Source organism: Phoenix dactylifera, chromosome 2 (assembly GCF_051530095.1).
Source record: "Phoenix dactylifera cultivar Ajwa chromosome 2, Ajwa_hap1_PhDact_Kaust_v1.1, whole genome shotgun sequence".
Taxonomy (NCBI): domain Eukaryota; kingdom Viridiplantae; phylum Streptophyta; class Magnoliopsida; order Arecales; family Arecaceae; genus Phoenix; species Phoenix dactylifera.
The window spans coordinates 32,963,604-32,978,739 of NC_143191.1; the positions used below are offsets into that span (position 1 = coordinate 32,963,604).

Genomic DNA, 15,136 nt, shown 5'->3' on the forward strand with positions numbered 1-15,136 from the left:
CTTTTTCTTTTTTTTCTTCCTTTTCTTTCGTTCTCTTCTTTTTCTTTCCTTTTTCTTCTCCTTTTTTTTCTTTTCTTTTTTTTTTTTCCTTTTTCTTCTTTTTTTCCTTTTTTTCCTTTTTCTTTCCTTTTTCTTCTTTTTTTCATTTTTTTTCCTTTTTCTTCTTTTTCTTTCCTTCTCTTCTTTTTTTTTTCCTTTTTCTTCTTTTTCTTCTTTTTCTTTCCTTCTCTTATTTTTCTTTCCTCTTTCTTCTCCTTTTTTTCTTTTCTTTTTTTTCTTTTTCTTCCCTTTTTCTTCTTTTTTCCCCCTTTTTTCCCTTTTTCTTTCCTTTTTCTTCTTTTTCTTTCCTTTTTTTCCTTTTTTCCTTTTTCTTCTTTCTCTTTCCTTCTCTTCTTTTTCTTTCCTTTTTCTTCTCCTTTTTTCCTTTTTCTTTCCTTTCTCTTCTTTTTCTTTCCTTTTCTTCCTTTTTCTTTCCTTTTTCTTCTTTTTCTTTCATTTGTTTTTCTTTTTTTTTTCTTTTTTTCTTTTTCTTTCCTTCTCTTTCTTTTCTTTTTTTTCTTCTTTTCGTTCATTCATATATATATATATATATATATATATGTATTTATTTATTTATTTTTTCTTTTTTTCTTTTTTTCTTCTTTTCTTTTTTTCTTTTATTTTCTTTTATTTTCTTCTCTTCTTTCCTTCTTCTTTTGTTTTCTTTCTTCTCCTCCCGCAATGCCACCGGCGTCGGAAGGGGGCCGGGCCCCCGCTCGGAAGGGGTCGGGCCGTGGCCGACGCCGGCCGGGGCTGGCCCGACCCCCTTTTTTTCTTTCTCTTCTCCGGTGAGATGGGAGATAAAGCAAGAGGGATTAAAATATCCGTATGGGGCATTTTCATCTCATAATAAAGTATTGAAATATGGCTGGACTGATTGTTAAACAACCAGTCAACAGGGATTAAACATTAGAGACTCGTCAATAAATGGACCGGTGATTAATTACCCCATATTTTCATGCACATTTATCCAAAAAAAATATTTTAGTTATTTTAATTTAAAATCGTTAATTTTTGAACAACGTTAGATGGTATTGATACATATGCAAAAATAAGAATAAAAAAATAAAATAGCAAAACAAATATTTGACGAAGATATGCACGTAAATATCAATTTTAGAAGAATATTCATATAAAATTTAATATTTAAAAGGATATTTATAAAAAAAATATTTTATATTTTCTCTCATGATAAAAGAAAGCTATTGTGACTGTGATTTTTTTTTTTTTTTGGGGGGGGGGGGGGGTGATAAAAAAACTTTTTTAAAATTTTGCCATTTTCCCGGTAAAGTTCTGCGCCGGAGTAGACGGACAAACGACGGCGAGTCGATTTTCTTTTCCATTTTTTTCCGCCTGCCGTTTTGAATTTTGAATCAATAGTTCTCCCTGGATCATTATCAACGTTTTTGGAAGATACTGGAAATTGACGAGGGTAGATGAGGAATCGAGAAGTTTTACGATGCGAGCCAACGAGCCATTAATCCCCGCGTGGGGCGTGCTTGACCCCTGAAGTGCGGCGTGAACTGAAGTCTTATCAGTCGTCCGGTGGGGTATCATTGGGCCTGGGCGTCACCGAGGGCGCTCCCTCCTCAAAACGAAAAGAAATTCTACCCAACAGTTCCCTCCCAAGTCCCGACCCAGGATCCCGCTTAACGTTTTGCATCGGCCGCCGCATCTGCCGACGCTCCACCGAGAGGTTAAAAAAATTCAAATCGAACGGCCCATCTTTCAAAGATCGCCGACGCTGTTAAGACCATCCCCCCTCACCCTCCACTCCCCCACCCAAAAAAACTGTGCACTGCTCTGGCAGTATCCCGATCGTCTCTCTCTCTCTCTCTGTTGATCTAATGGATATCGTCTCGTCTCCGATCGGTACTTGTTCGAGAGAGCATCAGAAGATCTACAAGGAGTGGTTCTCTGCCGCCGATTCAGGTCTACTCCTTACCGTCTTTCTTGATCTTCTTTACCTTTTTCAGGGTTTTCAAACCACCGCCTCTTGAGGAATTTTTTTTAATGTATAAAAAATCGTTATGGTTTTATCACTGGAATAGATGGGGATGGGCGGATCACGGGAAACGATGCCATCAAATTTTTCGCCATGTCCAAGCTATCCCGCGCCGAACTTAAACAGGTTACTCTTTTTTTTTTGTTTCAATTAGATCCCCTGTTGTTCCTGCTTTCTTTCTTCTTATATAGGGTTAATTATCGTTCCTCTATCTCTGTTGCCGTTGATGTTGCTAATGCAGTTCCATTTTGTTTCATTAACTTAGCGCTTTGTTATTGTTGTTGTTGTTATTAAATTTCAAAAAAATTTCCCATTATACTTGTTGCTTCTTCTTACATTGTCTCCTATTTTGAAGTTTGTATGTTGTAATTCAGGCAGTTCTTTTATAATGGGCAATTTCGGGAAAGTTTGATATTCTTGGAGTATGATGCACTCTTCTTGCTTCTTCTTGGATACAGAGTGTTCAAAATTTAGAGCTGCACGGTTCTCTTTTCTATGTTGCTCGAAGATAATATGATTACGAGTAATATCAGGCATCTGAAGTCGATTTCATAATATGTATAGGAATATAATGGAATGGTGAAAAAATTATACGCTTGTAAGACATGGCGTTTCCTTTTTGACATTTTGAGAAGAAAAAAGAAGACAAACTAATCAAGAGGAAAGCAACCATAAACATGATTAACAAATTTTGCTATAACTAAAAAATGTCAATTTTTTGAGCTCTCGCCATTTGTTTGGTTTAAGGGATACATTCTGATTCTTCCTATCCTTTTTTTAACTTTTTGAACATACTCAAGACAAATTTCCTTCCATGGTACTGTCATGTCTTCATCTCATGTACATGCATCTTGGTTGGTCCTTCACCTGATGGCGGTGAATTGGTTCCAATTCTTATGCGTCCTCGAATGCACTCATTTTAAAACTAATTATCTTGGTTTCTACAAGTATTTACCTTAACATTTTTGTCAATGAGATGCACATCTCATGTACCCCCATCCTCTTTATTGCCCAACATATCAATTTAGGTTTTATTGTCGTCTCATATCTCTAAATATTGATGGTATTCAGGCAGTCACGTAACGTAGGAACAACTCTTTTCATCCACCTTACTGATGGATCTCTTTGGTCATCTCTTCTGTATTCTTATAATCGACATAGGATCCATAACCATAAACATCCAGTGCAGTCCAACTTTTTATTTCATCTTCATGAAAAAAAAATCACATATGCGGAACTTGTTGTCATAATTTTAACTGTGGCCTTGTTGACATTCTTCATGCTTTGTCTAGTCCTGCCAATCCTTTACTATTTTCCTACATGATTCCAATTTTGTGTCCAACCATGTTCTCATTTCAATGATTACTGTTATGTGTAGGTTCATTTATGACAAGTGTTAGTATAAATGGTCTTGATTTCGTATTTAGGGTAGACACAATGGCTGAAGTAATGTTCTTATTTTGGCTATGTCCTAAGTCATGTTATGCCCTTAGAAATTTTGATGTACCCTTTAAAACTACTTGTATTCATGCGTATCAGATTAACCCTTTCCACACTCCACTAGCGCATAGAGATTCATAGATGGACAAGATTAATAGAAACAAGGCCCTAAGTTACTCGGACCAATTTTATGAAAAGTACAGTGCCTTTTCTTAATTTTGTCATCCTTTAGGATGGTTAAGAAGCCGAGGACATGAAACTTAAGGCTGGTGACTCTATCAAAATTTTAAAGGCTCATCACTCAACTGATTACCACTAGTGCAAAACTCTCATACAATGACCACTTTATTGGAAGGGGTATGCTCCGTCAATGGGCAGTGCCTATCTTGACCTATCAGGTGCACTACCATGGATGGAGGCTGATCGACATAGTTGGAGGCAATTAATCTCATATTATTTTCAAAAAAGACAATCAAACATTGGTGCAATTAGTACCATGACAAATTGGCGGAGAAAAAGTGATACCTCAGAAGCAAAAGATGCCAAGAAAGTGAATGCAGACAAAATATGGAGGTGGAGAGTGAAGCAAGATAGAATAAAATGGCTAAAAGAACACAAAATATCGAAAACTAGTTGAAGCAGGATAAAAAAATTGTGAAATGAACTTGAAGGAGGGGAAAAGATTAAAAACTTTGTTGGGAAGCAATAATAATACAGAGAGATCTTGACTACTTGTGATTCATAATGGTAAGAGCTACATAGTTTGGCATATGTTGGAAAGGTGATTAGGTAGAGACAAGGGTTCTTCAAGAAGTGAGGTAGAACTCAAAAAAATACCAAAGCAAAACAAAGAAAGTACAGGGTAATATATAATCAAACTCCAGAAGTACAATTGTCTCCTAAAAAAAAAAGATGTAGAATAATGTTGGAGAAGATGAAATTTGGCAATTCTAAATCTTGCATCTCTCGATCTGCATGGTTGCTACAAATTTAAATTACATCACAAAACTTTCTTCTGCAGGGCATAAAAGCCCTCTCATTCTCTTGATCTTAATCAAAAATTTTAGTTGCTAGATCCTAATGATTGTTAGAATTAAGTGGTCCTTGAGTAACAAAGCTTTAATGAGGACAAAGCTTTGACATGATAATGCATGTATTATCCTTAATTCAGTCACGAGGCTTGTACAAATTTAGAATATCAATAAAAACTCCAAAGCTTACGAGAGGAGGGCATCAACCTGAGCTGGCTTACGAGGAATTTGGTCATTGACCTGATGAGAATACCACACAACCTTTTTAACTACAACTATTTTACCTCACATTTAGGTTGATACAGTTTCCATGCTCTTGTTTTTGCCCTTAAAATTCATTTGGCTTGTAGTCTGCACATTCAAAACTACTAGCCTGTGTCATAAGGCCAAATGTGCTCGTGGTAACCCCTCATCTTCAAATACTGCAACAGATCATTGGACTGGCTACCTAGTCTCAATGGTTGAATCTTTCTTCAACTACTTTTATGTGCTACTCAGATTTTTTTTTTTTTTTTTGTTGCTTATTTGGAAATAGCTTACTTGCGTACAAGCACATTTCTGATCATTTTTTCTGTGAAATGGATTAATAGGAGCTCATTAATATCTTACCTTGTTCAACTGGGAAAAAGGCTTATTCTTTGTATTTATATTTACTGGAATCACTTATTCCACATGCCAAAGTCTCACAGTAATTCATTTCTTTATTCACGATCATCAGTAGTTTGTGATCATTTTCTTCACTATGTGACCATATATTTTTGCATTGATATTTTGCTGCTGAAATTTGCCTGAAGGTCTGGGCCCTTGCGGACTCTAAACGACAAGGTTTCCTTGGATTAAATGAGTTCATTGCAGCAATGCAGGTTTTTACCTCATATTGTTTCATGATATGCATTCATATTGGCAAAAACATAGACTTAATTTTCCCTAATTGCTAGTTGCTTTATGAATTGGACAGCTTGTTTCACTAGCACAGGCAGGGAACGAGATTACCCAGGATGCCCTCACTCATTCAGGTGAACAGTGAAGGAGAGAAAAATAATCAGCTAAAATTTTTAGATTAAACTATTAGAACTGACTTAGTACTTCTCTACAAGCATGCTGATCTTTTTATGCAACCTGGACACACATAATTTTGTGACTGCAGAATTGGATAGCTTGAAACCTCCAGTGATGGAGGGTTTGGATATTCTGTTAGCTGTAAGTGTCATTCCTTTTTTAACACCATGTACAACTAAAGTTTTCAAATTGATTTGCTAATGTTAAACGTGCTGTTTATTGTTTGCTTTCTAGAAAACTAAGCCTTCACCCAAGAAAAGCAATCCTGATCCTGATGGTACGGAACTTATTGTGTTTAATGGAGTTAGAGATGAATAGCTAGTCGAACAATTATATAACTATCAAATTGTTTCTGATGCAGTAAGTTCTCAGCCCCAAGTTTCATTAACAACTCAGTGGTTTAGCTCGAAATCAGCAAAGAAGGTATTACATTTGCCCATGTCTTTCTCTTCCTTCCCTTTTCCATCTCTAAGTATGATGTCTTCATGGTAGTTTTGGTCCTTTCGATCTACAATTTTGGCAGGGATAGATAGATTTTTGGACATCGTAGATTCTTCTCCTAATTGGATTTCTATGTGGTTCAGTTAAGACTTCAAGAACTTATTTTTTGTTGTGAAAGCAATTTGGTTAGTCTTTCTCACTTTGTACATGGGCTTTGAAAACAACTGAATCTCCATGTGGTGCAGTAAGCTCTAAACCTGTTAGATTTTGTTGCAAATGTACTTGCACAATACACCAATATACAATTATATATCTACACTGTCAAACCAGCAATACAAGATGAAGAGTTTGTGCAATATATTGCTTGTGTTTGCATGGCTGCTTATGAATAAATCTATGTGCTATCTAGTAGTTTAGTGACAGATGAGCTGTGGATTTAGGAATAAAGTGTTTTATAAATCAAATGACAATTGGTGTTGACTTGCTTTTTTTGCTTGTGTGAAATGGATTGTTCGCAACTTGAATAGCATTATATTTCATAATAATAATGATAGGAATGTTGAGTGTGGCACCCTAGTTGAAGACAGCACTGAGGATAAATAACATCCCCTGTGATGTTTATCATTGCATGACTTAATATTTGATGCTTGGAGAATCATTCCTAATTTTTGGCCTTGTAAACTAACATTATGATTATGCATTTGATATCAGATACCTCTGTGCTCAGTTACTTCAATTATTGATGGGTTGAAGAGATTATATATTGAAAAGCTGAAGCCTTTGGAAGTTACCTACCGATTCAATGATTTTGCTTCCCCATTGTTGGTGCGTAAGAATCATATTTACAGTCCAAATACCATATTATTGCCATTTAGATATCAGATCATGGCTATGGTAACTAGAAATGCTTTATTGACATATCATTGTGACATGATCTAGAAACAGGTTTGTCTCATGCTTCATTTTGGTTTCTTTTGTAGACAAATAGTGATTTTGATGCAAAGCCGATGGTTATGTTATTGGGACAATATTCTACTGGAAAAACAACGTTCATCAAACATTTATTAAGATCCAGCTACCCAGGTTTGCTCCACTATCTGTTTATTCTTTCTGTTAGTTTTTCTATTTATTTGTCATAGTGAACCATAGTTGCATATTCCCACTTACCTTTTCCAACAATTTATGCAGGTGCTCATATTGGACCAGAGCCTACAACTGATCGATTTGTTGTTGTCATGGTATATGAAATCTTATATGGGAATATATTTTTTGCTATTGATATTCTATTATGGTTCTTTTCCCCGCTTTGTTCTTAAAATTTGATATCAAAAGCTAGAGAATTCGGTAGTTTATGCAATGATCGTGTATCATGACCAAATTATTCTTATTATTTGGTTTTATTCTCTTATTGACTGGATATGAATGTGAACTTGTTGTTGTCATAAAATAGGCTGCCATCTGTTCCAAGTTAGGGCGAGATGTTTGTTTTTATTAGTAAGCGTACCATATGTTGCAAATCGTAGAGAATTAGAACTTGACACGTGCTATGCATGTATTTGAGTGGAGAAGGATGAGAGAGGCAACTCAGGAGTCCAGAAAAGGACACTATGAGCTAGCTAGCAGTTTGCTCCCTCTAGAATGGATTGTAGGTTTACGGCATCAGCTTTTATATCGCAAAGGACACTATGTGCTGGTTTCTTTACATTTTGCTAGATAATTCCCTGCATCCTAAAAAGTAGGGCACACATATAAATTTCTTAATATAGGAGGAGAGGATTTAGAACCTTGCTCAGATTGCTCAGATACTGGTATATGCAGAATTACTTAACGGGCACCAGAAAGTTGCTACCAGCAATCAGCTTCAACAGCTTAGCTCTTGCCATGCAGCCTTTTAACAAAAAGGAAGTATGAAACCCACCTCCTGCCCTCAAAATTCAACAGCTCGACAAATTCCTTTAAGCTCCAAAAGCAATTGAAAAATGTAATATAAGGTAGTATATGGAAAAAGCACTCTTGTTTAAACGAGTGTAACGTCTGCTCATTAATCCAAATTTTTTTAAATAATCTAATCTGCATAAACAATGGATAAGAAAAAGAACAGCCAATAGATGGTGAAGATGATTTAAGGACCACATATCTTGCCTATCACTCTAGCATCATATCCTTGTTTTGCTCATAAAATACCCTTGAAGCACAGATTAATGTTCTTAACTGTTACTGCTCATTTTTTTCATTGCTCAATTGAGATCATTAAGAGATCTTGAGATTCCAGCTCAGATCTTTGAAGCCAGCTTATGGAGGACACTATCTATTCCATAGACCCTTTCTCCTGTATATTATAGCTTCTTAAACCTCTAGAAGCTTGAGGACTTGTTTTAAACTTGAGGATGGTGGATATAACTAGTTTTGGCTGAAATTGACCAAAACTCATCGAAGCTTGAGGACCAGTTTTAACTTGGTTCCTAGCTGAAACTGATCTGTTTTAGCTAGAACATTTTGGTTTTCGGCTAAAAGTTTGAAATCTTTTGACAGTCATTTGTCCTATTAATTGAAATAAATTGTCTCAAAAAATTTTCTATATGGTGAATGATATGGTTGCATGCAAATTCTAGTACATGAACATGGAACATGTGGAATGCATAGCTGAAACTGACCATTACTACAATTAAGACCAGATGGCTTATAAAATAGTAAAGTTCATTTTTTTTTTTTTGTAGTTTTGAAACTTTATTTAGGCTTTTAAAATCATATTTTAAGTGATATTGGTGTAAAATAGCCTTATATTATTTTTATATCGAGTTGGACAAGGCATGAAATGATTACAATTTGAATTTTGGTTGTTTTAGGCATCTTTCTGTACAGGGTTACCAGCCCTTCCAATTTTTTTTTCAGAAAATACTTTGGGGATTAGTTACTTGCCTATCAAGAGTCCTAGTATGCTTGGAAGGCAAGTCTTGTAAAGTCTACAAGGGGGTCCATTAGGGTCGAACAGAAAAGCTTTAGACATTATTTGTTTTGAATGAATGAAAGTATTTCTTTAGGTCTATATTATCTCTCTCTCTTCCTATCCCTGTTCTCTTTTCTATTTCTTTCTTTCTTTCTTTCTTCTTCTTCTTCATCATCGTCATCTTTTTCTTCACTTATTACTTCACCTTATTTCTTCCAACTTTCTACTATTCTCTTATTTCTGCTGCTATTCTTCTTCGCTGGATTGTTGGCACTGCAGATTGATTTTCTATAGCATATTAAATCAGATCTATGTTGGAATAAGCTTTAAACTGTTTTAACCCCTTGCTGTCCTACATTAATTTGGTATTAGAGCTAAAAAGTCTTGCTCCATTCTTCTAGTTTTTTTTCTTGATCTCTTTCTATTCTCTTTGTTTTTTTCACCTTTCATTGTGTAATCAAATGAGGAGTTGAGTTTTAAATTGATCTTCATGAGCATGTCAAGCATGAGAAGTTCTTTTGTTAGATGGATGATAGGTTGACATCTATCAACAATGATGTGATGTCAGTAACTGATACATTGCAAAAAGCTGTACTGGCTTCAGGCATTGAAAAGCTCTCTAAGATGAACAACAGATCAAGAGTTATGAGAATGAGGAAGCTCAAGAAACACTTCATGAAGAGCTTACAATCGAAGCTTTTGAATGTGAAGAGCAAATAATCAAAGTTCCATCATGCAAAAATGTTGCAATTGAAGATTTATTGATTAAGGATGCTATATATGATGATCTACTAGGTATTTTGAAAGTAAAAGATCACAATGATGAATACTTGTATGAAAAGCACTCATGGTGAGATTTTAACATCCCTAAAGGCAATGATGGGGTTTGAGCAATATGAAGATCCATTCTTGGCCGATTTGTTGGACTTAACGAAGATCTCTATTGGGAGTATGGCCTAAAGCTTGCTGGTTGTCAAGCAATGGATATCATACCAACTAACCAACGATGTGCTTGCGAGAAATTGTTATATGGGTCTTCATCATTAGATCTTGGAGATTCAATAGTGGATCGAGCTTATGAGTGATGTCATGAAGAGCTCAAGATTGAGATTTGTGTAGCAGAAACGAATAATAAAAGAGCAGCCAAGTGCATTAGGCTTCTGCTATTGCAGGTTCTGGGGAGGGTGAGATGCATGCAGCCTTACCACTGTATTTGGAGAGCATGTTTTGTTGTTTCGATATCTCCAAGTCACAATGGAGCAACTTTACCATTGCTCCAAGGCTTACCACTTGCAGCAGAAGCGCATGATGGTGAATAAAACAAGTGTAGTTCATTTCTGTATTTCTTGGAACTATTTTTTAGGTAATTTTAGAATTAGTTTTAGAGTCATATTTTAAGTGAAATTGGTATAAAAGATTTATATATTAGTTATATGCTGGGTTGGATAGGTCCTGAAATCATTAGGATTTGGTTTTTGGTTGTTAGGTATCTTTCTATAAAGGGTTATATGCGATCTAGAATTTTATTTTTTCATAAATATTTTAAGGATTAGTTACTTGCCCATCAAGAGTCCTAGTTTGCTTGGAAAGCAAGTCATGTAAAGTCTATAAATGGTCTATCAATGTTGAATAAAAAAGCATTTTACATGAGTCAATTTGAATGAAAGGGTTTCTTTAGGTCGGGTTTGGTCTTTCTTATCTTTCTCTTTTTTCTATCCCTATTCTCTTCTGTTTTTCTTTCTTCTTCTTCTTCTTCTTATCACTATTATACTTATTTTATTTCTTTCCTAGTTTTTACTGTTCTCTCGTATTCCTGCTGTTCTTCTTCTTCTTCTTCTCTGGATTGTTGGCAACATAAATGTGTAAGTTATACTTACTGTCACAAGTCCAAGTGTTTGTGGTTACTTCTTAACTCTGTTCATTTTCAAGGATTCTTATTAAACTATTTTTAAAGCTTTTAACCATGACAATCACAACAGTTTGCATGCACTATATTTATAGATCTGATCTGTATTTACATGAATTTTTAGTTTCTCGGTTAGTATGAAGGTCCTTATCATAGATTAAGTTCAATAGATTTTTTCCCCCTTCAGTCAGGACCTGATGAACGGAGTATTCCTGGAAATACTGTTGCTGTTCAAGCAGACATGCCTTTCAGTGGTCTGACTACATTTGGAACTGCATTTTTATCAAAGTTTGAGTGCTCACAGATGCCCCACCCGGTATGATTTATCTTGGTTTGGATGGAAAATCATTATAGCTTAGGTACTCACTATACCCTGTATTTCTGAAGCTACTGGAACACATCACATTTGTCGATACACCTGGGGTTCTTTCTGGAGAAAAACAACGAACCCAACGTAGCTATGATTTTACTGGTGTTACATCATGGTTTGCAGCAAAGTGTGATCTTATTCTTCTTCTGTTTGACCCTCATAAACTGGATGTCAGTGATGAGTTCAAGCGTGTCATTGGATCTCTGCGTGGCCATGATGACAAAATACGTGTAGTTCTGAATAAGGCAGACCAGGTTGACACCCAGCAGGTGAAGCATTTTGTCTATTGTATCATCTGTTAGTCATCATATAGTAATTCTACAGACTCTTTGTTCTCATTTTTTCGCTATTACCTGATGCAATCTTATTGGACACATAGTCAAATGTCATTTGCTATTGTATTGCAGCTAATGAGAGTTTATGGTGCGTTAATGTGGTCGCTTGGGAAAGTTTTGAACACCCCTGAAGTTATGCGTGTGTATATTGGGTATGCTGTTGATATAGTTGTATCTTTAATATATTTCATGCAGTTTATTTTCTTGCAGAAACATGTTCCTTTTTAGTATCTATTAAAAAGGGAAATGCTAGATGTTTAATGACTTATCTATTGTTCATTTAGGAGAGTGCTTTTAGTATTATATTCCTAGAATATTTTCATGCCTTAAAAGTATGCATGCCATATCTGATTAGAATATACCTAGAATTGCAGGTTGTTTTACACTATCAATGTGTTTCTGTAGTTCACTGGCTTAAAAATTACTGAAGTTAAACTATTTCTAATGAGAATTTTACAGTTCATTCAATGACAAACCAATAAATGAAGCAGCTGTTGGTCCAATTGGAAAGGAACTTTTTGAAAGGGAACAAGATGACCTCCTTTCTGATTTGAAAGATATTCCCAAGAAGGCTTGTGATCGCCGTGTAAGTTTTCTGTTTATCATTGATTTTTTTTTTTTCTTTCAAAAAATGGTCAATGAAAATGATTCAGTAAACCTTCTTTTGTTCACTTTAGATCAATGAATTTGTTAAGCGTGCAAGAGCAGCTAAGATTCATGCCTATATAATTAGCCACCTAAAGAAGGAGATGCCTGCAATGATAGGAAAGGCTAAAGCACAACAAAGACTCATTGATAACCTGGAGGATGAGTTTGCTAAGGTAGTAAAATTCTTTTGTGATCTTTCTATACAGAGACATGTAAATTGTTATATAATACATGCATACATTCATAAGAACATGTATGTCTATGTGCGTGTTTGTGTGTGTCTGCAAGCATGGAACAGCATGTATGAACAACTGAAAGAGCAATTTTTTGAAAAAAAATTGTCAGTTTTCCCCCCAATGCATGTTAGCTATTTCTGTCCTAACATGCTTTTAAGGTGACTCAAGCAGGTGAAATATTATCAAATACTCGTGGAACTAAATGTCCATGTGGAAGCTATTGAATTTATTTGATAATGTAATATGTTGCAAGTCAATTTAAATATGCGGCTGCACTAAATTGTGTTTCTGTTTGGAATTTTCTTCAACTTAGCATGTCAGCAGGACAAATGCATAGTAATTGACCAATACAATCAGTTCTTTCTTTTTCTGAAAACATGGTGGAAGTTCGACTATCCCGACTCAAGCTTGAGATCTCTCTAAATAGTAGAGGGGTGACCATTGTTTGAGATCTGGTGGGTTAATGTTTTATATATACGTGTGTGCATGCATACGAATGAGTATATAAGGATCCGTTTGGGCATGTGTTTAGTCCCACAAGGTAGATATTGGGTACTTATATAGGATCAAGGAACTCAAATAATACTTTCCGGCTGGCCTTTTTGACTAAGATTTTGGATTGTTATAAATGGTATCGGAGCAAATGCAATTATAGCCTATATGGACTAGTGGACACTGCAACATGGGTCTATTGGGGCTGACCACAGGCCGATCATAGTATTTATGATTGGATTTGTAGTGCTTATGAATGGATTTTCATGAATTTGGATCCTTAGCTTGGCGAGGATGCCGGGGCTTAAACCAAGGGAGCATGTGAGGATCCGTGCAGGTGTGTGTTTAGTCCCATATCAGCTATGCACTTAATAGACTTGGATACTTATACAAGACCAAAGAACTCAAATAATAGTTTCTGGTTAGCCTTTTTGAGTGAGGTTTGGGATTCTTACAAGTTACTAGAAAAATAAGGTTTGAGAAACAATAAAATTATAATGATTTTTCACATTGTTGCTAGATTCAATAATTTGTGTAGCTAGGGTTTAATCCAAATAAACCTCATTTGATTGCTGTCCTCCTCCAGCAAAGGAATTATTGGATGTTATTTCTGTTGGTTACAACTGACAAGCACTTATTTATTTAGTGCTTGGTCTTAAAGTTTGAACAGCTCTTACTTGGATGCATATTTGAAAATGCTTTCTTGAAATTTTATTTGTAGTGGTAGCTCAATGATGGTGGATTTTTTGTTCTTCTGCTGGCATATTATTGTAGTTTGTTTCTATATTGCATGTCTGGTACATAAAAAATTCTACAATTGTGTCCCTAATATATATATCAAACTTCGATTTCCTGCATCAGACGTTGATTAGCATCATTTGCATGGTCCCATTAATATTATGGAAGTAATGAACATGGTTTGGATATTTTTATTTAGCGGGTTTGATATGGTGACCTTACACTTGCAAATAAGCTTCCTGCCTCTCTTATTGTGTTTATTGGCTAAGTTTTGTGGTAATTCTTACAATGAAAATCAATTTGGGCACTTAATTAAATACTACACATTTGTCAATACATTTATGCATGCCTTCAGCATATTATTTCATGCGTTTTGATTGAACTTTGAAGCTGCAACTCTGTTTGGAAAAGGGGGGCGCCATAGTATCTGAAATCTGTTGAAACAGGTTCAAAGGGAGTTTCATCTACCAGCTGGGGATTTCCCTAATGTTGAACACTTCAAGGAGGTATTGAGTGGTTACAGCATCGATAAGTTTGAGAAGCTGAAGCCTAAAATGATACAGACCGTGGATGACATGTTGGGATATGAGATTCCAGAACTCTTGAGAAGCTTCAAAAACCCATATGAATAATGGCAAGTAATCATTCTGATTGATTGGTGCCATCTTCCTGAGAAAAGCAGAAGATGGTGAATAGTGAAGCAGTGATGGTATACTCATGCTATAAGAGCCATGTATGGCTCTGGCCTTCTCTTCATATTATTGTTGATTATTGTTGTAGGGCTATGTTGTAAGGCTGTCCAATTCATGGATTTTGACTTCTGGTGGTTTTGGTAAGGATGGTATCAAATGATAAGGATTTAGTCAAAAATCAATTGGGGCACCTGTTTGCTTGAAAAATCTTCTGGTCATCTGCATGACATGTTTGTATTGGACCTGGATATGCACTCTTCATATGCCTTGTTACACATGCTGCCCTGTTTACTTAAGGTTGTTTTGGAGGGTTGTATATTATTTTGGCATTTTCCAAGTTTGCATTGTGGGCGAGACTAATGCCTCAGATTCTGCTTTGTGTGGTTACCTGGCATGCAAGATTTCCTAAACCATGGTATCTTGTCACCATAACTGTATGCTGGCCAGCTCAAATAACCTGGTTCATATACTACCATGACCAGCTGATGTGCACTTGACAAGCTACCAAAGATTGGCCGGTTGGTGATCATGCTGGCCTGTATGAAGGATTAGTTTAGTACTTCAACAAGGTAAAACATGCAGTTGAAGTGCTGGATTACTCTTTCAATTCATTGGTAGCTTGTTGTCAGTTTGCTGGGAAATAAAGTAGTTGACTTTTTTGGCTGCCAGAGGGCTGTTCTATCATCTGTGTGTCATAGCAAACAGGTTTTCAGTATGGTACTATTACAGTTACACAAGTATGATTTAAACCGCGAAA

The 15,136-nt window shown here is 35.7% G+C and overlaps 1 protein-coding gene across 1 annotated transcript; it reads left to right on the top strand.

Annotated features, from left to right (window-relative positions):
• The first annotated feature begins 1,502 nt into the window (after positions 1-1,502).
• On the top strand, positions 1,503-14,586 carry LOC103718510 (EH domain-containing protein 1-like). Its single transcript, XM_008807373.6, has 16 exons — positions 1,503-1,971; positions 2,091-2,170; positions 5,310-5,378; positions 5,474-5,531; positions 5,663-5,715; positions 5,809-5,851; positions 5,936-5,997; positions 6,727-6,840; positions 6,996-7,098; positions 7,204-7,253; positions 11,056-11,184; positions 11,256-11,507; positions 11,646-11,725; positions 12,033-12,159; positions 12,251-12,394; positions 14,134-14,586. The coding sequence occupies exons 1-16, from the start codon at positions 1,887-1,889 to the stop codon at positions 14,317-14,319; spliced, it is 1,635 nt and encodes a 544-aa protein (XP_008805595.4). The 5' UTR covers positions 1,503-1,886; the 3' UTR covers positions 14,320-14,586.
• Positions 14,587-15,136: the final 550 nt, after the last annotated feature.

Coding starts and splice junctions, on each gene's coding strand:
- LOC103718510 (XM_008807373.6), top strand. CDS start 1,887: ATGGATATCGTCTCGTCTCCGATCGGTACTTGTTCGAGAGAGCATCAG. Junction 5,716..5,808: donor GTTTGGATATTCTGTTAGCT/GTAAGTGTCATT, acceptor TTTGCTTTCTAG/AAAACTAAGCCTTCACCCAA. Junction 7,099..7,203: donor ATTAAGATCCAGCTACCCAG/GTTTGCTCCACT, acceptor CAATTTATGCAG/GTGCTCATATTGGACCAGAG.